Source organism: Cetorhinus maximus, chromosome 17 (assembly GCF_964194155.1).
Source record: "Cetorhinus maximus chromosome 17, sCetMax3.hap1.1, whole genome shotgun sequence".
NCBI classification, from domain to species: Eukaryota; Metazoa; Chordata; class Chondrichthyes; order Lamniformes; family Cetorhinidae; genus Cetorhinus; species Cetorhinus maximus.
Window position 1 is genome coordinate 50,137,117 of NC_135895.1, and position 23,580 is coordinate 50,160,696.

General features: G+C 40.1%; 1 protein-coding gene across 5 annotated transcripts in view; it reads right to left on the reverse strand.

The window, feature by feature from the left end:
- The window catches only part of patj (PATJ crumbs cell polarity complex component), a 392,616-nt gene that overhangs the window by 263,135 nt on the left and 105,901 nt on the right, over positions 1-23,580 (reverse strand). For 4 of the 5 annotated variants that reach the window (XM_078561172.1, XM_078561174.1, XM_078561171.1 and 1 more), the window contains 2 exons: positions 5,973-6,182; positions 789-908 (listed from right to left, as the gene is read on the reverse strand). In XM_078561172.1, the coding sequence (XP_078417298.1) occupies positions 789-908; positions 5,973-6,182 (330 nt within the window). The remainder of the gene's footprint in view (positions 1-788; positions 909-5,972; positions 6,183-23,580) is intronic. The other variant, XM_078561175.1, reaches the window with a different exon arrangement.

Sequence of the window (23,580 nt, forward strand, 5' to 3'; positions counted from 1 at the left end):
TACATTTTGGAAGCCCATTAACACCACATTACCTTCATCAACCCTCTCTGTTACCTCATCAAAAAAACTCAATTTGCCTTTAACAAATCTATGCTGTCTTTCCTTAATTAATCCACACTTGTCCAAGAGACTATTAATTTTGTCCGGGATTATACTTTCTAAAAGCTTTCCCACTATCAAGGTTAAACTGACTGACCCGTTGCTGCTGGTTTTATCTTTATCCCTGGTTTGAACAAAGGTGTATGCAGCATTTGCAATTCTCCGGTTCTCTGGCATCACCCTTAATCTAAGGAGGAGTAGAAGATTTTAACCAGTCCTTCTACAATTTCCATCCTTATTTGCCACAGTATCCTTGGATGGATCTCATCTGGTCTTGGTGACTTATCAACTTCTAAGTACAGGCAGCCTTTCTAATAACTCCTCTTTATTATTTTTTAAATTGTAATTAATCCAAAAAAATGTTCTGAGTTTGATTTTTTGGGGGGATCTTGTCACACTTGACAGAAATTTATATAATTAACTAGATACCAAACAAAAATGATTCTTTTAAATCATTGCTCCCACCAAGCACCAGCACCCACCCACCCCCACCAACCCCCGCATGCACAAATAGGTCAATACTGTTCATAAGTCTGTTCATTTTATTGTGTGGCATTTACCGCTGCCTTGTCTAAGGTGAAGTTCCTAATGAAAAAAACTTAGATATATTTAAAATTAATGCAGGTAAATACATACGTTAATGAAGTAATTTAAAATCAATTTTAAAATCCTAACATATAAGCACTTACATGGGGTACTGGCAGATTTGAGGAATAAACTAAATTCAATATTTCTGAGTCATTCTTTGCATTTTCTGTGGTAGCACTTGAGCCAGTGAAGTCTGAATTGTCATCTTCATTTGCTTCGGTCTGAGAAGAAAATACTTGTTTGTTAATTGTGAGTCTTTACTGCCTTAACTCCGCCTTAAGGATGTCAACAAATACAGCAAAACGACAATCTAATCAAGTGATATTTATAATGAGCAGTGCATCCCCTCACTAAGGCTTCAACTTTGTCACTTTGTTGGGGTCAACACCTAAGAACGTAGAAAAGATCCATGATTTTCTTACGCATTCTGATGACAATATAGTTAGAGATTAATGAGATACTTGTATTATGCCTAAAATCAGATGTCTTAAGCTTGAAGTTCAGATCTTGTTGTGACTGATTTCAATACTTCATTAAATGACACCCTTACGGATGAAATCTGACATTTAAACTATAAGTAATTGCAGGAATGAAATCATCAGGGGGTTAGTGGGTGGAAAATGAGACATTATAATAAGATTATGAATCTCAGCTGTACTTATTTAAAAAAAAATGGATTTTCTAATGACTTTGTGAGCAAATGTTCAGCTTAGCAGTGAACTGAGGCATACACAGCTGCAAAGGTCATAGCTTGAATCCTTAATTCGTACACAGTTAGTTGATTTCGACCGAAGAGTGCTGGAGCATTACCCTCATCCTCAAATAGTAAAGAGCAAAACATTTCTGCCAGGTTCTTACTTCTGATCGCTATGCTGTGACTCCTGTTAGAGTGCATGTGCATAGACAGCTTCAGTTTGCTTGGTGCCCTCTAGGTTTACTAACCTATGTCACTGTTACACAGGAATTGGGCAAGATACTACAGAATAAGACAGAATAATATCAAGGTGTTATAACTGATCTATTCAGGGGGGAAAGGAGGTCGTTGAGCCATCATGCTTGCACACACCCTTTGAAAGAGCTAAACAATCAGTCCCAATTCCCAGATCAATCCCCACAGCCCTGCCTGCAATATTTTTCCTTTCAAGTACATATTCAATTCCCTTTTGAAATTTACTGAACCTGCTTTCACCAACTTTTCAGTCAATGCATTTCAGATCATAACAACAAATCTCATTACTCCCTGGATCTTAACTGAAGTCCTTTATCCCTGGTACCAAGAGTAAAATACTTTGGATGCTGGGAATCTTAAATAAAGAAATGGAAAATACTGGAGATACTCAGCAGGTCTGGCATCACCTGTAGAGTGAGAGAAACAGAGTTCACATTTCAGGTTGTAGGCGATGCGTCAGAACTGAAACTGCTGAGAGATATAACAGTTTTTAAGGAGGGCAGGAAAGAACAAATGGGAAGGTCTGTGAAAGGGTGGAAAGCAGCAGAGATTAAAAGGGTGATTGCAAAGGGCAAAAAGAGATAGTATTATGGCAGGTGATAAAAATAAAAGATAATGTCTGGAGTAGGTGTAAATGGAAAGGCAGAATCACCACCAACAGTTGCCATTCAAAACAAAACTAGGGGCATCAGTTTTCTCATTTAATCTCTCCTGCCTTCCACTCTCTCACTGCCTCTCCTGTTTGTTCTTTACTCCCTCCCCACTTTCCCGGCTTGGCTTAAAAACTGTTACATCTCTAAGAACTCCTAGCTCTGACAAAGGGTCACCTACCTGAGCCATTAACTGTTTCATTTTCCATAGATACGACTAAAACTGCTGAGTAATTCAAACACTTTTGTTTTTACTTCCACACTCTGGTACCATTCTAGTAAACCTCCTTTGCAACCATTCCAAGGCCTTGACCTCCTTCCTAAACACTGGTGCCAAAACTGGATGCCTCCCGCACTGAGGCCTATGTTTATAAAGGTTTAGTATAACCTCCTTGCTTTGTATTCTATGCACTTATTTATAAAGGCAAAAACATGGTGTTTTTTTCTAAAAGAACAGCACGAACAGATTGCCCTGCCACCTTCATACATTTGTGTGTGAACTTCTAGGTCTCCCTGTTCCTGCAGCCCATTCATAAATTGAGTACATTGCCTCTTATTCTCCCTCAAAAACTACATTCCAAAACGTTGTATTAGAGCTGTATGACGAATGACATACCTAAGCTATAGCTGAATATGAACGGCCTAATTATCAGTTTCCCTTGATTCTGGGCATTGTAAGGCATAAGGCAACATCATTCAGTATTAAACATTAATTCCATAATAGACAAGGATCCCTTCTGTTTAACAAATCCATAATATAGCATCCTTCCTGTTGTCCAAACTGTAGCATGTTGCAAGATCTGAGCATTTTGTTATATTGTCTTCTCTGCTACCCTCTCGGTTGAGAAGGTGTAAATGAAGTTAGTTCAATAATGGCTGCCTGCAGTTGAACATGTGTTCATCTTACTTGGTGCAGTACATAACAGGAAGATGATGACGAGGCTATAATTTTCTTTTGCAGTTTATTTGAGAAATTAAGGACAGAAGAACATTGTGACACATTTTTGGAACCCCTAAAGTTGATTTTGAGGAGGTTTGAGCAACTTGAAAGATTGCTCTATGTACACATCGTGTTCAGGTACAGAGTGAGTCAGCATGGTAAGCAATTGAAAAAATAGCACTGAAGTCACACTTGGGGACAATGGGGGAATTCAACCCTAATAAAGAGGACTGGTGTAATTACACATTTGGCTGAAAGGGAATAAAATAGGAGGAGGAAAATGTCAATGTTTTCCTCACCATGATGGGGCCAGACGCTTTTGAGGTGGTACCTAACTAGTGTTGTTCAAAAGACCCCAATACTACTGACTATTGTGAAATTAATGAGACTCTGGACTCATCATGGCACAACTAAGAATGAGATTGCACTGAAAGTTATGTTCCATCAAAGGATGCAGAGGAAGCAGTTGCCAAGTGACACGGTTGCAGATTACATACTCAAATTAAAGAAATTCTCTTATCACTATGAGTTTAGCACAAACCTGGAAATCAACCTTAGAGACACATTTGTTGGAGGCCTAAAGAACAATAAAATTCAGGCCAAGCTTTTGAGTAGAGGCAATAAGCTGATGTGGAAGGAGGCCTGCCATGAGAGCAGAGCCATGAAAACGTGATAGCTACAAGGGAGTCCCTTGCCTGATCAGCAGGGGAGGTCCTCCAGATTTCATTGGGATCCAGGTCAAGGCAGCCAAGTTCAGTTTCAGAGTCAGAAATTTAGATGTTACAATTGCCATGATGACCACCAACCATCTGAATGTCTAATTTCTGGTTATTGATGTTGATTTAGTCATATTGTATTCTGGAAACTTATGTATATGTACCATTTTATATTTTAATGTAAAAGTTATTTCATTGTAGTAGGAATGGGGTGCAGTACATTGCAAGATCTGAGCATTTTATTATATTGCCCTCTGTGCTGCCCCTTCTGTTGGGGAGGTATAAAGAAAGTGAGTTAAATAATGGCTGACTGCAGCTGAGCAAGTGTTAGTCTTACTCAGTGTGATTCACAACACAAACACACATAAAAATCTACTACAGCAGCTTTGTAAGAACTTTAGGGAATATGAAAAGATATTTCAAAACAAATTTATTGTCATATGATGCTCTTGGCAGGGGTTATACCTATACCTCCTGTGTCACCTGCAGACTTCATTATGTTAATTTATCAGTTACTACTTTGTTAAAAATACAAGGCCATTTCAAGGTTGCTAATAGGTGGCTGCAGAAAACTTCATATGACTAACAGACTCTTCCACTATAACTATGCAAATGTGGTCACGTTTCAACTAATAGCAAATAAACTCATAATTTCAAGAAATTTCATGCAATTAAGAAAAAACAATTTGCTAACATTCTAAGTTCTGTACTGAAAGTTATGACATTTGGGCTTTTTAGAGATGGGGAAGCTACCTAATTTAGTATTTTAGTTTTCATTGTATTTTAGAAATTTTGAACGTACTCATTTTTATTCATTTTATGGGATGTGGATGTCGTTGGCTAGGCCAGTACTTGTTGCCCATCACTAATTGCTCTTGAGAAGGTGCTGGTGAGCTGCCTTCATGAACTGGTGAAGTCCATGTGGTGTAGGTACACCCACAATGCTGTTAGGGAAGGAGTTTCAGGATTTTGACCCAGCAACAGTGAAGGAACTGCGATATATTTCCAAGTCAGGATGGTGAGTGGCTGGGAAGGGAAATGCCAGGTGGTGGTGTTCCCATGTGTCTTCTGCCCTTGTCCTTCTAGATGGTAGAGGTCGTGGGTTTGGAAGGTGCTGTCTAAGGAGGCTGGGTGAGTTCCTGCAGTACATCTTGCAGCTGGTACACACTGCTACCACTGTGCGTTTGTGGTGGAGGGAGTGAATGTTTGTGGATGGGGTGCCAATCAAGTAGGTTGCTGTGTCCTGGATGGTGTTGAGCTTCTTGAGTGTTGTGGAAGCTGTACTCATCTAGGCAAGTGGAGAGTATTCCATCACACTCCTGACTTGTGCCTTGTAGATTGTGGACAGGCTTTGGGGAGTCAGGAGGTGAATTACTCATCACAGGATTCCTAGTCACATTATTTATATGTCGAGTCCAGTTAAGTTTCTGGTCAATGGAAACCCCCAAGGTATTAATAGTAGAGGATTCAGCAATGACAATGCCATTGAATGTCAAGGGGTGATTCTTTGCTGGAGATGGTTATTGCCTGGCACTTGTGAAGCACGAATGTTACTTGCCACTTGCCAGCCCAAACCTGGATATTGTCCAGGTCTTGCTGCATTTGGACATGGGCTGCTTCAGTATCTGAGGAGTCGCAAATGGTGCTGAACATTGCGCAATCATCAGTGAACATCCCCACTTCTGACCTTATGATGGAAGGAAGGTCCAGGAATGAAACTGTAATCATTAGCTATTCCGACACTGAAGTGATTAACCCATCAGACCAAATTACATTGTAAATGAACATATTTCAAATGAAGCAGTTTATTGAAATACTGTGGTCTGTTGACTTGCACAGAAATAAAGCCAAGTGATTATTTCAGTTATATTTCAATTGTATTCAATTTTAAGCAAAATCTACAAACATTCATGGTAACAAAATAAATTGTAAGTTTCTGTCTTGCAAAAGTAGTTTCAGAGAAGTAAACATTCTTTTATAACCATGAAGTAATCAAGTTTTTGTATTTCATTAACATTATTGGTGCTTACCACCATTGGTTTGCAGATGCCAAGGCGGACTTTGCCAGTTGGAGCGTCTTTCAGGGCCTGAACAGCTTCCCCCAAAGCAGTATTCTCTAGATTGTGGTCATTGACAAAGACGAGCCGATCCCCGGGTAGCACCCTGCCATCACATTCAGCAACCCCACCAACCACCAAAGAGCGAATAACAATAACAGCACGTGCGGGATCTAAAGGATCCTGCAGAGGGAGCCAAAGACCACAAGAAGGAGGTTAGATTAAAAGAAGATCTAAAGCAAGCTTAGACAAAGGTACACACCACGCATAAAAAGCACCCATAACTAAAAGCATATATTAATTTCACATGCTTTCTTTGTAATGTACTTTAACAAGGCATTAATCGACAAATATTCCTTGAAAAATATGTAATTTGCTGATGGTTTATTTTGCATAGGCATGCCACACTAACAAAGCCATTGCTAATTTATGAGTGTTCATGACTTATTGTGAAAATGGAAAACAAAATTTAACCAAATGCTTAACAATATTAAGAACAAATCAAAAAAACATTTGGAAATCAAGGAAAAATGCCTAAAAGGAAACGCAAGCAAGCATAGGTACTCTGTGCCACTGTACCAGCATAGTGTAATTGAATGTGGTTTCACATGCAATTAGCTCCTAATCATGGCAACACCATCAGGGAATGTTCTCTGTGGAACTACACTCCTTCAGGAAAGGAGGAGGATGCTAAAGGGGCAGTCATCAGCCCCAATCACTAATGCCTTTATCAGTCTTCAGTAAGCTGAGGAACAGGAATGACACCAAACTGTTTGACTACACACTATGCCATGGATTAATATATTGCTCAGAGGGAAAAGTAAGTAAAATCGCAAATGGGAAATGAGAAAAGTTAAGAGTGATCTACAAAATTCTAGTAATATTTCCAAAGCTAAACATACTGGTTCTTGTAAGGCGTGAGAATGGTTCCTTTGAGTGGAGCCTTACAAAATGTTGTATAGACACAGGTATTAAAGTTATTAAATAAAAGCAGCAGTAATTCACTATTACCAGACAACAGTCATTCATAAAAGAGATTGTGTCAGAGACAGAAAGCAGCTCCTGGTGAAAAGGTGGTAAGAACAGTTTTTACCGATCTCACTATGGAAAAGGTCTGTTATTGATAATAAAACCAGCAATCAGAGAATACAAGACAGGTGACCATACATGCATTTGAACTTGCATATGTGAAGTTCTGTTTTCCCCCAGTCAAAAGCAATGTGGGTAGGCAAAATGCTAAAAATAGCCATGCTGTACTATATAGTACAGTACATTTGAAGCTTCAAACTAACAGCATGTTGTACTCTCTGTTAGCATGTTTCAGGAAATAAAAAGCATTGAAAAAAATGAACGAGGAAAAAAGTGTCCATGCAATATACTGTTAATGAATTTGACTCGTCCTTATGGATGAAGGTGGGAGCTTCCCACATTGGAAACAGGATTGGTACTCTGAGAAACTGGATATTAGAACAATCAGCAGCTCTATTTAAAACAAGTAAACATGAATTACGCAAATATTAGTTGCTGATATCACAAAGGCTTTGTTAATTACATATTACACCATGTATTATATTTCTATGAAAACTTCTTAAACCAAGATTTTTTAAAGTGCTCTATCAATGTTCTTCTTCTGTTATGCAGGTGAATGTGTTAGTAAAAGGTAACAGTTTAAATTTATAACATATAATCATTCACAAATTAATGAGCACACTTCACATTATTGGTTCATCTTCTGGCATGCTTATGTAAAATCAACTAATCCATTCCTCGTGTTATAAAAAAAGTTTTCATTGTGTCAACTGTGTACTAACAATATATGAATCCATATGAATCACAACACAGCTGCGTCCAAAGATATCTTGTTACAAAGTAAAGAAAAATGAATATATTCTCTCATAGTTTATTCAAAGTAACATGCACAGTTTACGAGACTGAACTAGTTAAGAAATTTACAATTCAGTTAAGTAATTTGGAAAGATATTTTTGAGTTTTTCATACAGTGAATAACTGTCAAGATTCCTGGAATGGAAATTTTCTGAAGTAATAACTTATAATTTAGTTCCTGAATTGGATCTAGTGACTGGGGAGATATTGGACTAAATCATTTTTGTCTTTAACCAATTTATCTGGCTTTAACTCCAAGTTAATAATATTTCAAATATTTATATGCCAAGAATTTGTCAAACTCCCGCACATCCTGCTGTAAAAATATAAGGAAAACAGATTAGTCAGAACTCTGTGATGTGAGCTGTTAAAGTTCTAGGTATGTGTACACATGTGTATTATACACACATATCAATCTGTGAATACTTGTGAACGATCTCTCATTCTCCTAATGTCATTACTCTTAATTGTGCACTCGACAACTAAAGTGGAAAAGTGGAATTTAACACACAGTAAAGACTGTCATGCAGTTAGAAAGGCAGTTTGCAACTTGCTTACTGTTTGTCCTTACCAATACAAAATTATCCTTTAAATAATGGACTCCTAAGGCAGTAAAAGTTTATTAGATGAGAATAGGAATACAGGAACAGTAGTAGTAGGCCATTTAGCCCCTCAAGCCTATTCCACCATTCAATGGGGTCATGGCTGATTCTGCAACCTAGCTCCATATATCCATCACTAGCTTTTCACCATTTAGAACGTATCCTGTTGTATCCTTTTAGGTCCAAAGTGGATGACCTCATAATTGTTTACATTGAACTCATTTGACAGTTTTGCACACTCACTTAATCTATCAATATCTCCTTGTAATTTTGCGCTTCCATCTGCACTGCTTTAAATATCACCTATCTTTGAGTCATTATCCCTATCCTGCGTCTCCTTCCTTCAGCCACTGGCCTAACCAGGTCAATAATTTACCTTCAACTCCATGGGCTTCAACTTTAGCAAGCAGTCTCTTATGAGGGACTTTCACAAATGCTTTCTGGAAGACCATTTAATAACATACGTAGGCTGTACCCTGTCCACTACTTTAATAACCTCTTCAAAAAATTCAATAATATTCATCAGGCAAGACCTACCTTTCAGAAATCAATGCTAGCACTCTCAGCTCAGCTTTGAATTTTCAAGGTGTTCAGTCACCCTATCCTTAATTATAGACTCTAGCAATTTCCCAGTAACAGCTAACGGATCTATAATTCCCTGATTTTCCTCTGCCGTCTTTCTTAAATAATAGTGATGTGCTCAATTTTCCAATCTAAAGGAATGATTCCTGAATCAAGGGCAGGTTTTTCCGGTCGGTGAGCAGGGATGGGGCCCGCTCGCCGACGTGTAAAATGGTGCAGGGATACATCGGGCGTGCATCCCGACGTCACCCCGCGTCATTTAGATTTTCAGTTCAGCGGGTGCGCAGCCGAGTTGGCTGCACGCCCGCCAAACTGTCAATGGCCTATTAAGGCCATTAAAAAACTAATTGACCTGATTGATGGACCTGCCCGTCCAACCTTAGGGTTGGCAAGCAGGCCGGGAGCCCGGACGAGCCTCAGAAAAAGCATGAAACCTCATCCATGGGCGGGATGAGGTTTCATGAGGCTATTTAAATTTTTATTAAATGTTTAAATAAAAGTTATGGACATGTCCCCCCTCATGTGACAGTGTCACATGAGGAGGGACATGTCAGGGAAATTTTTTAATCACCTTTATTGGAAGATTTAAATCGGAGCCAATCTCCCTGAGGCAGCACTTTGAGGCCATTTGCAATGTTCTCACCGATCTCTTTTCAAACCCTGGGGTGGAAACCACCTGGTCCTGGGGATTTGCCGCTCTGTAGTGCCATTAATTTCTCCATTACTGTTAGCTTGCTTATATTAATTTTGTTGAGTCCATGATTCAATAAGTTTCCTTAGGATGCCTGGCATCTCTTCCTCGACTGCAAATACTGACACAAAGTAATTCTTCAGCGTGTCTACCATTTCTTTATTTTCATTGACAACATCACAATTCTCGGTTTTCAAAGTTCCCTAGTTGCTTCTGACCACCCTACTTTCTCATGTAATTGCAAAAGCTTTTTGTGTTGATTTTGACATCCCTTGCGAGCTTCGTTTCATGCCCCCTTTTTTTCACTCGTACAATCCATTTTGTCACCCTTTGGTGCTCTTTGTATCTTTCCCATCTCCCAGGATCTGTGATTTTTTTTTGCATTTATATGTTTTTTCTCTTTTCACAGACTCACAGAATGTTACGGACAGTAGGAGGCCATTCGGCCCATCGTGTCTGCACCGGTTCTCAGTATGAGCGTTATGACTTAGCGCCATTCTCCTCCCTTTTCCCCGTACCCCTGCACATTGTTTCTATTTAAATAATCATCTCATTCCCTCTTGAATGCCTCGATTGAACCTGCTTCCAGCACACTTCCAGGCAGTGCATTCCAGACTCAAACCACTTGCTGTGTGAAAAACTTTTTTCTCACATCACGTTTGCTTCTTTTGCAAATCATTTTAAATCTGAGCCCTCTCATTCTCAATCCTTTATGAGCAGGAACAGTTTCTCTCTATCTACTCTATTCAGCCCCATCATGATTTTGAACACCTCTATCAAATCTCCTCTCCAAGGAGAACAGTCCCAACCTCTCCAATCTATCTTCATAACTGAGGTTTCTCATCCCTGGAACCATTCTTGTAAACCTCTTCTGCACTCTCTCCAATGCGTTCACATCCTTCCTATAATGTGGCATCCAGAACTGTACACAATACTCCAGCTGAGGTCTAACTAGTGTCTTAGAAAAGCTTAGCATAATCTCCCTGCTCTTGCACTCTATACCCTTATTAATAAAGCCCGGGATTCTGAATGCATTATTAGCTGCTCTCTCCACCTGTCCTGCCACCTTCAAGGATCTATGCACATATACACCCAGGTCTCTTTTTTCCTGCATCCCTTAAGAATTGTTACCCTTATTTTATATTGTCTCTCCATGTTCTTCCTACTGAAACGCATCACCTCATACTTCTCCATATTGAGCTTCATCTGCCACCTATCTGCCCATTCTACCAACTTGTCTATGTCCTTTTGAAGTTCTACACTGTCCTCCTCACAGCTTCCAAGTTTTGCATCATCCTCAAACTTTGAAATTGTCCCCTGCACAACAAGATCTAGATCATTAATATATATCAGGAAAAGCAAGGGTCCCAAAACTGACCCCTGGGGAACTCCACTACAAATCTTCCTCCAACCTGAAAAATTCCCATTAACCGTTACCCTCTGTTTCCTATTACTCAGCCAATTTTGTATCCACGTTGCTCCTGTTCCTTTTATTCCTTTTACTTCTACGCTGTCTCTTAAGTGTCCATGGTTGTCTTTTTTGGCAAGAAGAAATCTTGCCCATTAGAGATATAACCTGGTTCTGCAACACATTTTTTGAACACCTTCTACTAATTCTGTTGTTTTACTCATTAACAGATTTTCACAGTTGACTGTGGACAGTGTCTCACCCACTGAAGTCAGCCTTCCTTAAATCTAGAGTCTTAGTAGCAGTTTCATATTTCTCCCTTTCAAACACTATCTTAAATTTTATAATAACATGATATAATGTTATTTGATAAATGTTATAACTTGAAATATAAATGACTGCTCACTAGAAAAGCAGAGCCACATTTATAAAATAAAAAAAATTCAGTTTTCAAAATCCCTGCACTTTCCACTGTCCCAAACTTAGAAAGTAGGCAGAAGATCTGCACTCAGGCTTATGTTGCTGCTGTACTGAAACAAATCAGAAAGTGGTACACACTGGTAGCCTAGGGTAACTGTCCAGGCAACGTTTTCTTCCTACAGACAGCATGTGCCCACTGCTCTAAACCTATCATGACAGAACAGTGGGGTTCGATCACTCACCAACGGGTGGATTGCAAGCATCCTGGTACTCTATGGCACAATGTGTTTCAGGTCCAAAAGTCTGTAAGTGTCATAACACTCTGTGGTGCAGCATTCTGAAGATCTGATATGCTTCAATACAAAACTCTTCTTTGGCTTTTTAGCCATTGTTGGGTAATCGGACTGGGCAATACCATGAGGTGAAACTTACAATTCTCTATATCAATCACAATTTACATTAATCATTTATATCAATGACAATTCTCCATATAAATCATGAACTACAATAATCATATAGGTCACACAGAAAAATCAGTTGCCTATCAGAGTTTCATGAAATATCACAAGCAAGATAAGCCAGGGAACTACAGGCCAGTGAGTCTCACGTCAGTGGTAGGGAAACTATTGGAGAAATTTCTGAAGGAGAGTATCTATCTCCACTTGGAAAGGCAAGGTTTGATCAGGGATAGTCAGCATGGCTTTGTCAGAGGGAGGTCATGCCTAACAAATTTGATTGAATTTTTTGAGGAGGTGACCAGGTGTGTAGATGAGGGTAGTGCAGTTGATGTAGTTTATATGGATTTCAGCAAAGCCTTTGACAAGGTCCCACATGGGACACTTATAAAGAAGACAAAGGCACATGGGATACAGGGTAATTTGATAAGGTGGATTCAAAATTGGCTTAGTTGTAGGAGGCAGAGGGTGATGACAGAAGGATGCTTTAGTGGCTGGAAGCCAGTGTCCAGTGGCGTACCACAGGGATCTGTGCTCGGTCCTCTATTATTTGTCATTTATATAGATGACATAGATGACTATGTTGGGGGTAGGATTAGTAAGTTTGCGGATGACACAAAGATCGGCCAGGTAGTTAACGGTGAGGTTGAGTGTCTTGGGCTACAGGAAGATATAGACGGGATGGTCAAATGGGCAGATAAGTGGCACATGGAATTTAACCCTGAAAAGTGTGAGGTGATACACTTTGGAAGGAGTAGTTTGACAAGGAAGTATTCAATGAACGGCATGGCACTAGGAAATTCTGAGGAACAAAGGGACCTTGGCGTGTGTGTCCTTGGTTTTCTGAAGGCAGAGGGGCATGTTAGTGGGGTGGTGAAAAAGGCATATGAGACACTTACTTTTATCAATCGAGGCATAGATTACAAAAGTATGGAGGTCATGCTGGAGTTGTATAGAACCTTGGCGAGGCCACAGCTGGAGTACTGTGTGCAGTTCTGGTCGCCACACTATAGGAAGGATGTGATTGCACTGGAGGGGGTGCAGAGGAGATTCACCAGGATGTTGCCTGGGATGAAACATTTAAGTTATGAAGAGAGGTTGGATAGACTTGGGTTGTTTTCGTTGGAGCAGTGAAGACTGAGGGGCGACCTGATTGAGGTCTACAAGATTATGAGGGGCATGGACACGGATGGACATGGACAGGATAGGGAGCAGCTGTTCCCCTTAGTTGAAGGGTCAGTCACAAGGGGGCATAAGTTCAAGGTGTGGGGCAGGAGGTTTAGGGGGATGTGAGGAAAAACTTTTTTACCCAGAGCGTGGTGACGGTCTGGAATGCACTGCCTGGGAGGGTGGTGGAGGTGGGTTGCCTCACATCCTTTAAAAAGTACGTGGATGAGCACTTGGCATGTCATAACATTCAAGGCTATGGGCCAAGTGCTGGTAAGTGGGATTAGGTAGGTAGGTCAGGTGTTTCTCACGTGTCGGTGCAGACTCGATGGGCCAAAGGGCCTCTTCTGCACTGTGATTGTGTGTGATTCTGTGAATCAAATTCACAATAGAACATATTTTTGCCAACTTATTCACGCAGATTACCTATTCTGCAGCAGTGTTTTGGTCCACATGCAAATTTTAAACCCATACTTTCTAGTAGTTGCAACTAATTTTACCATTTCTACTGATTTGCTTCCTTTTAGAAAAACTAGGGGATGATTCAAAGAGAAGCCAAATTTCAAAACCACACATGGCAAAAATCAAGAAAATTGACTTAAACCTTAAATAAACTTTTGACTAAGACACTAATGTTTAAACCTCTTCCTAAATAGATCAAAGTAGTAAAAACATTTTATACATTTTAAACATGATTTAGGAAGCCTAAATAATGGCAGTCTTTAAATATTCCAATTCACATCAAGTGTAAGAATAGAAGTAATTTCTAATATCAAATTTTCAAGGTGAAAGTACAATACGTTCTTTGTAAGTTGTGGAAGGAAAACTTCAAATCGTTCATTAAAAGTATAGAATTACCTATTAAAACAAGGGTTAAAATTGCTGAAGTGTAATTTCCGTCTTCTTTCAGAACAAAAATGTACTTTTCAGATATGTCGTATGTAGATTCCATCTATGATGGATGCTCCAATTGTATTCCCTTCATCTGAGTTACAGAACTCAAAATATATGTTTAACATGTCAACCCAATGGCCCAGATTTCACTAGGAAAATAACAGAGTTTCATGTGCACGCTCTTCGATGTGTATAAATAACCCAGCAATTTATGGCACGAAAGAGGCACGCCTGAGTTGCAAATCACCACAAATTGTTGGATTATTTGAGCAACTAACTTAACATTAGCAACTTGAAAGTGACAGCACAGTGCCAAACTTTCTGTATGTTTCAGAAATTTACTGCTTTATGCTTTTAAAATAAATTAAAATCACCACAGAATTAGGGCCAGTACTGAATATAGGAATCCATTTAATCACGAGATTTACGATCCTGGCATGCCACTCAATCTTGCCAGGCCAGGAAGGGAGCAATTGAAACTATGGAGTCTTATTTCTGCATGTAGCAAACTGTTCTTAAACTGTACATGTTAATTGTTTTTCTTACTTTTTCTTTTCTATTTATCTAGTCTTCCTTTCCCTTGCTTTATTTGAATCTAACCCACTCCACTTTCTTCTCCATCCTTCCTCTGTTTTTTTTCTCTATTATTAAATCGCATTGGTTAATCAGATAAGGCATTGGTCCCATTAATCACCAAAATGTTCGATGTCCCATTATCAGCCACACCACCAGTAATTGCTGTACAAAAGATTTTCAAGGTAAGAAGTGGAGAAAAGATTCTCACAAATGGTCCATGCAGCAAATTCTGAGTGGTGACAGTTACTTATTAAACCTCCCATTACATACTGCAAGGCCCTGCCACAGAACAATTGAAAATTTAACATATTCTACTGTAATCCTATTTTTCATACTGAATATGTTAGAAAGTTAAAAAAATGTCGCTAAACAACATATTCATATTAACCACATTAAAAACCATAAAAGTATAGTGGGAGTTTATTTCTGAAACAATCTTCTCATTAAGATACAGGAAAAGGGAAAAGAATTAAAATATTTTGAAAAGTATTTCAATGAGGCTTACAAATATTCTTTAAATGTACGCTTTTTGCAAGATAATATTCATACCATCCAGATGGTAAATACAAAAAGAAAATGCACTGTGTTGTACAGCTTGTGTCAATCACATTCTCTGGACCCTGGGGAAACTGTCTGCATACAGAAAGAAAGCATTTCATCTGGAACGTCTGCTTAAATGCATTGTTAGTTTGTACAAAAATAAATAAATAAAGTACAATTTATAGGAAATGTCTTTATTCCAAGGTTATTATAACCTTGTTGACCGGTTTAAGTTACAAGTAACTTAATTTTTCCACTGTATTATGAATGATCTAAATTGAATTATTAAGGTCAGAGTATTCTATGTTTCTTTAGTTAACTCTTCAAAGTTTGGGCAACGAATACACTTGCAGCATTTTCAACAAAAAAGGCAAATTGCCTCATAGATTCAATAGCAACAATGAACCAAATTCAACACTTCTGGCAGCAATAGTTCTGTTTTCTAATTTCAAAATTATGTTTGGTCTCATTAATTTTTCTTAAATTTTTTTGTCATTCAATTTATCATTTTCAATGTTATTCTCTTTCAGTTTTTTCCCTATAAGTATTTACAAAAGTAGTTTCTTTTTAAGATGTGTATTTTCAATTTGCTATTTCCAGCTTCCTTTAAAAATTCCGAGTTCCTCACACTTTTAAGTTTCTTTATTGTCTGTTGTTTTAAAGCATGTTTAAAATCTTTTCTCTTTCTTTGTCATGGTAATACTTATTTGGCAGTTAAGCGTAAACAAATTTTTTAGTCCTAAACAGGAACTTTTGACCACAGCTTTCTATCCAGCAGGAACAAATCCAAAAATTAAATGTGTCAGGAATTTAAACCTTGCTTTTAAAACAGCTTCTAGCTTGACAAACAAATTAAAAATGGAAACAAATGAGTTAGTCAAATTGTACAGTTTACTTAATTAATGTGATCCTATCACAAATGATACAATTTTAAGTTACTAAAATTATTTTCAAAAGATTTGATTTAACAGACCAAATTAGTTAAAGCAACCAAGTTTACACTTTTCCAGACCCACGCAAGCATGAAAATTTCGAAAAACTTTGAAACTAATGTGGCTTATTATAAATAAAATTATGCAAATATAGAAGGCTTATATCACAGAAGGAAGCCAGTCAGCCTGTCCTGTTCATGCAGGTTCAATGCAGCTAGTCGCATACCCCTGCCCTTTCCCATAGCACTGCATTTTTTTCTCTTCAGGTGCTTATGCAATCTCCTTTTGAAAGCTGCAGTTTCCACCTCACTCACAGGCAATGCATTGCAGGTCCTAACCACCCTCTGCATAAAAAATGCTTCTACGTCACTGTTGCTTCTTTTGCCAATCACCTTAAATCAGTGCCCTCTGGTTCTTGACCCTGCCACCAACAGGAACAGTCTCTCCCCATCCACTTTGTCTAGACCCTCATGAATTTGAACACCTCTATTAAATCTCCTTTTAACCTTTTCTTCTCTAAGGAGAGCAATGCCAGCTTCTGCAATCTATCCTCAAAGTAACCTTTGGGAAAAATAAACACATTGTTTGGCTTAGCTTCTTATGGCTATGTGTTATCTCTTTGAAATTCAAACTAACCTAATTTATCTAAAAATGCAAATGATCCTCACACCTCACATTCTAAAATTTCAGTCATGTTTGCATCTTTAGCATTTCAAACCTAGCTTCCTTTTTGATAACTCAAAAACTCCAGACGAGCTGCCTCCAATTCAATTAAATCCACCACATACATATCCACACAGAGAAACTAATCCAAACCCCACTATTAACCTACCTTTACAATAAATCACAATATTATGAAAATTATTATATTTTCATGACAGGTTGTAGGTGAATGGGGGTTTTGGTGAAAGCAAGAACATGGACAGCAGAGTTTTGGGTGACCTCAAGTTTATTGAGGGTATTATGTGGGAGGCCAGCCAGAAATAGTCAAGTCTAGAGGCAATAAAGGCATGATTTGACAGTTTCAGGAGCAGATGAGCTGAGGGCAGGGTCAAAGTTGGGTGATGTTACAAAGGAATGAAAATAGGTGGTCTTAGTGATGATGTGGCTATGTGGTTGGAAGATCATCTCTATGACACCAAGGTTGCGGACAGTCTGGCTTAGCCTCAGATGGTTACCGGAAGTGGGATGGAATTGGCAGCTATGGAACAGAGTTTCGGGCAGGGACATCAACAACACCAACTTACATTTATATAGTACCTTTAACATAATGAAACATCACAAGGCACTTCACAGGAACATTATTAACAATATATGAAATTGAGCTACACAGGGAGACATTAGGTCAGATGACCAAAAACCTGGTCAAAGAAGTAGGTTTTAAGGAGTGTACTAAAGGAGGAAAGTGAGGTAGAGAAGCAGAGAACTGCAAGGAGGGAATTCCAGAGCTTGGGGCCTAGGCAACTGAAGGCACAGCCACCAAAGGCGGAGCAATTATTTCTGATAACCCACAAGAGGCCAGAATTAGTGGAGTATGACATCTAGAAAAGTTGTGGCGTTAGAGGAGATTACAGAGATAGGGGGGCAAGGCCATGGAGGGATTTGAATCCAAGGAGCCATTTCAGTACTGTGGCAGGAGCGGAAATACAATCGGAGGGATGTAAACATGGAGTTCTGGGAAAGATGGGAATGGATTTGGGAGGCGACAACATGTTCAAGGACTTTGGAGAGGAAAATGAAGTTGGAGATGGGACAGCGGTTTGTAAGGATGGAAGGGTCAAGGGTTGCTTTTTGAGGAGGGGGTGATGACTGCAGGTTTAAAGGATAGACAATCACCACCTGAAGAGACAGAAACGTTTACAGTATTGGCTAAGATGGGGGCCAGGAGGGGAAGTTGAGTGACCAACAGTTTAATGGGATAGGATCAAGGGAAAGGAGCTGGGTCTTGTGGACAAGATGAGGTCAGAGGTAGCTGGACGGGAGATAGGAGAGAAACTAGAGAAAGATGTGAGTTCAGAGCTAGGGCAGGGAGGCACATTAGAGGAAGTCTGGGCAAGTGGACTAGTGGAGTGACATGGCACAGGCAGCTGATCGAAGTGAAGAAATCACATTGATAAAATTTTTAACTGTAATTGGGAGGGCAGTAAAGAATGATGATTTTGAAAGAAAAGTGAGAGGAGGGAACAAGGTATGATACTCAAAGAAGGAGAAAGTGCCAGAGGAGTACAGGGTCAAGCCAATGTGTGATCTTGTGATAAGAGCCATACTGCCACTGATGGTCATGATGGGGTAAGTGGTGGAAGAGGTAGCCAGGTGGAGAGGCTTTTTTAAGGGGCAAGGTGTCATCACCCCGAGCCAGGTTTCTGTTAAGGACATGATGTCAATACAATTATCCACAATAAATTGAGAAAAGAAGCCGTGGGTTATTTTTGCATTCCTGGATGATTCTGGGATAATGAGCAGTTTTAGCAGATGAGAGTAGGTTCCAGTAGTGTTTTAAGTGGTCCAGCTAGATTTGCCAGTGGATGATTAAACCAATCGTCCACCATATCCTTTTAAGACTGCATCCTTTGGATTTAAGTGAGCGGAGATAAGGGCCATATCAGGAAGAATGGCCAGAGTGAGAGGGAGTAATGGTTTTATTGGGGACTAGAACATCAAAGGTGGAGATGAAAGAGAGGTTTAGTAAATCAGTAGCTGCAAAAATGTGTGACGAACGGAAGACAAAGGCTAGGTAGTTGGGAATTTGAAAGTGCAGTTGTAAGTGGATTAGGGATTAGATTTTCCCCACGATGGATCCAGGAGGAGATAGGGTTGGGGTGTGGAAGGGGGCTGTGGGTGGTGAGTGATGCAAGGGATCAGGGATGTCCTTACCTGTGATTGAAACTATGGGAGTAGAGAGACCATGTGAATGGCAAGGTCATGGGTGTGGCCATGAATATGGGTCAGAAAGTTTACATGGAGGGAGAGATTGAGGGAAGATAGGCAGTGAACTCAGAGGAGACAGAACATGATGAGTTGGAATGGAGGTTGAAATCACAGAGGGTGAGAAGTCGTTCAGTTGACAGGCTGAGGGAGGAAAGAAGTGAAGAAATCATGGTGATAACATTTTTAATTGAAACTGGGGAGGCAGTACAGAATGATGATTTTGAAAGAAAGTTGGGAGGGGGGAACAAAGTAAGATGCTCAAAGGAGAAAGTGTCAGAGGAGTACAGGGTCAGGCCAATGTGTGATCTTGTGATAAGAGCCACACTACCACTGTGATGATCTTGATGGGGTAAGTGGTGGAAGATGTAGCCAGGTGGAGAGGCTTCTTTAAGGAGCAAGGTGTCATCGCCCCTCAGCCAGGTTTCTGTTAAAGGCATGATGTCAATGCAATTATCCACAATAAATTCATGGGTGGCAAGGGCCTTATTCAAAAGTGAATGGACATTCTGGGGGGAGACTCATGGAGGAGAAGTGAGAGCTGATCTACTTGCAGAGTCCCCAGGGTCAGTAGTGGGAAGGGTGAGTTGGACAGGAAGTAGATTGGCAAGGTTAACCCCCAGTGAGCGCAATGGAAGGGAAAGTTAACAAGATAGTGGGTTGGGGTAACTGGAGCTGCTGTTCGTATTGAGCCAGCGCCACATGCCTCAATGAGCCTGTCGAAGGATGCCATGAAATGCATGGAGGGAAGCTGGAGGCTTATCTAACAGGGAGTCGAGCCTGGCATGGTGGCAAGAGATCAGGAAGGTTGAGGACTAATGAAAGATTGGGGCAGGGAATTGGAAGAGCAGAATTAGTGAGAGAGAAGTGAATGGAGAACCAAAGACAATGGCTTCAGTTTTTCCAATAATTAATTGGAGGGAATTTTTGCTCATCTAGTACTGGATGTCAGATAAGCAGCGTGATAATTTACCAACAGTGGAGGAGTCGAGGGAGGCATTGGTGAGATAGGGCTAGATGTCATCACCGTAAAAACTAACACCGTGCTTTCAATGATGTCATCGAGGAGCAGCATGTGGATGAGAATAGGAGGGGGACAAGGATAGATTGTTAGGGAACATCAGAGGTAACTGTTCAGATGCAGGAAATTAGGGATGGATAATAAATGCTGGCCTTGCCATTCAACAGCCCATGAATGAGGAATATAAAATAGAGAAGCCACGATTAGATAGTTAAGAATGGAACTGAGCGAGTGCAGTCCCAACCAGTTGGATGACAACGGAGAGGCGCTGGAGGAGGATGGTGCAATCAACTGTGTCAAAGGCTGCAGGCAGGTTGAGGAGGATGAGAATGGATAGTTTGCCTTTATCACAGTCACATAGAATGTCATTTGTGACTTCGATAAGAGCCCTTTTGGCTGGGGCAGAAACCTGATTTCAGGGATTCAAACACGGACTTCCAGGAAAGATGGACACAGATTTGGGAGGCAACAACATATTCAAGGACCTTGAAGAGAAAGGGAGGCTGGGGATAGCAGTAGTTTTTTTATGAGAGTGGTGATGACAGCAGACTTAAAAGGAGAGAGGGACAGCACCTCAAAAGAGAGAAGGAAGCAGCGAGAGAGAGAGAGGATGATAACTAAAAAATTTCCTTCTTCTAATTGCTGGCTGGGAAGGTGTCCTCATGCAACAGGTCACTGCATATGTCTTAACTAATTCATAGGTTTGTCATTTGGGATACCAATATGTACAAATATTTGATGAATGTCAAAAGAGCACAATATTTTAAATTTAGAGATGAATGGTACTTTGCAAGGATAGAGGGGTCATTAGTGGTTTTTTTTGCAAAAGGAAGTGAAAGCTGTTTGGAAAGCTAGGGAGATTATACCTGAGGAAAGCGAGCACTTCACAATGCCAGATAGTATAGGGGTCAGGAAGGGAATTTAGGTGGTGAGAAGGTTAAATGAGAATGGGGTCAAGAGAGCAGGAGGTGACAAGCTGACAAGGTAACAGGAGTTAGAAAAATATGAGGAGAAACACACAGACTCAGGGCTAAAACAGACGGATCTTGGGAAAGCTTAGCTGGTGGACAAGGAGAAGGAAAGAAATTAATGAAGCAAATTAGTCTCAACCTTAATAACAAATCCATAAGCTCCTCATACTTGTTGGAAGTAAAGTTGGAGGGATGAAAAGGGGTTCAGGAGACAGCTTGGTAGTGAAAGAAAGAAGCCAGGGGTCATTTTTGTTTTTCAGTATGATTCTGGATTTGTGGATGGTTTTGGCAGAGGAAAGTGAAACCTTGTGATAGAAGAGTCAACCAACTAAGTAACAATAGTTTCAGGCAGAAGACCTATGAGCCATCTAGTCAGCTATCAACAGTATTCCCTTATTGCATTTCTAATAACCCTGAATCCCACTTGTTGACAAGAACCTGTCTAGTTCCTTCTGGAAAACCTTTAAGATTTCTTGTTCCAGCATCTGTGCCTGTAATCTTTTCCAAATATTTCCAACCTTTTCAGTAAAAAAGTTCTTCCCCCAATTCTTATCTTTTTTGTTGTCCTTAATTTATGAATATGGCAAGGTGTCTCTGAAATACCTAGCTAAGCTGGTATGTAATAAATCTTATTTTTAACAATGTCTTATACAAATGAAATTAACCTGTGTATTATGCAGCTTACTGCCACGGCATATTTGGTTATGGGTGCAGTTTGATTTTATTTAAATTCAATACAGGCCATTTATCTTTTTATAGTAGGGAGGTTAAGTTTTCTTATGCATTGTGCAGTTAATCATACAAATCTAGCAAGAATTGCATATGTTTTAAATTAAAAATGGATTGAGAAGTAACAACCCAATAGTCTTGTGGCTGCACCACCAGCTTACCAACCAGATGGTCACAAATTCAAGATTTGGCACTGCCTGTCATTTCAGTCTGGCAGCTATAGCTGGGGTGAGTTTGATCAGTCTTAACTAGGCTGTAAAATGGACGAATGCATAATAAATATCCTACTATTTCACTTTGAAAAAACCCAAGGAGTTATTTCACCATCTACAAGCCCAGCACCTGTTGGCTGACCACAGAACAGGCTTCCTCCAGTACTGTCAACAATGTTGGGGGGATGGGGGGACGGTGGTGGGGAGGGAAGGATCATCCTGAGACATGAGGATGTTGGAAGAAAAGAGCGCTGAGAATCTTATCAATAAGTTAGACTTCATTGCTGAACTTGATAAAATTATTCTGAAGCGTCAGGATTTTGAGGATAAGATGCTCAATTGATTTCAGCCTGATTATATAACCCGGGACACACTTCGGCCAAGTATGTCGAAGGTATATTCCCACGAAGGGAAAAGGTAGGGCAAACAAATCTGGAGCTCCCTGGATGACAAAGGAGATAGAGATTAAGATGAAGAAGAAAAAGAATGCTTTTGACAGATGTCAAATAGATAATACAACTGAGAATCAGACTGCATATGGAACCCGTTAGTTCACAGGCCAAACCAAGCGAGGGAAGCATGGGGGCTGGTGTCCACACCTAAGGGAGAACGCCTATCTCCAACCACCCTTGCACAAGTGCACAGCAGTAACTGCCTTAACAGATATAGCAGGGGAAATGGTATTCCCTTACTGGTGCTGAAAGCATCGCAGCACAGCTGTGACAGCTGTAAATTTCATTGGCACAGGCACAGAAAGTGCTGCAGATCATCCACTGCAGTTGACTACATCTCCAGTCATCAACTTATCAAGCCACCAGAAACAGATGAGCAAGACTGAGTGAGTGGGCCTGGCCAAGCATAATCCATCTCCACTGTAATCAGCTCACTCGCAGGTGTTTCTTGTAAGCACACCTTACCTACTCCTTCACACAAATCCCGTTATATCCCGAAATGCACTCCTTTAGTATTCACCCATATACTACAGTATATTGTAGGCAAGACAAAAAAAAGGAACAGGAACTATACTTAGATTCTTGGACATAAGAGCTCTACCAGATAAAGGCAATAGCTCACAACCCCAGCGCAGAACTGCTCTGGTTGGCAGGGAGCTATCGTGATACAATATTGACAGTGCTGCTTTAAGCAAAATGCACAGAGGGCCAGCTAACAGAGCTATCAGCAGGCTACGCATCCCTCTGGATAGACAAGCCAAAGAATGAGAAGTTAGAGGCAGGTGTCTGCTTAGCTATCAAGTCTGACATCGCAAGAAGTCTGGACACTCCCTATGGGCATAAACGATTGCCTCATAAATCTATGACTACCTCTTGTGAACAACTAAAATGCGACAATCATCAGTGTGTATGTTCCAACAATGATTGGTTCTGAGGATATCAAGGACAAATTCCATGAGGACCTGGACAAATACTGCACAGGAAGACAAGCTCATTGTGATGGGGGGCTTCAATACAAGGGTAAGAGCTGACTATCAGGCTTGGGATGATGTCCTGGGGAATCAAGCAGTGGCATGCTTCTCCTGAGTCTTTGCACCCACTGGAATATGTCAATCACCAA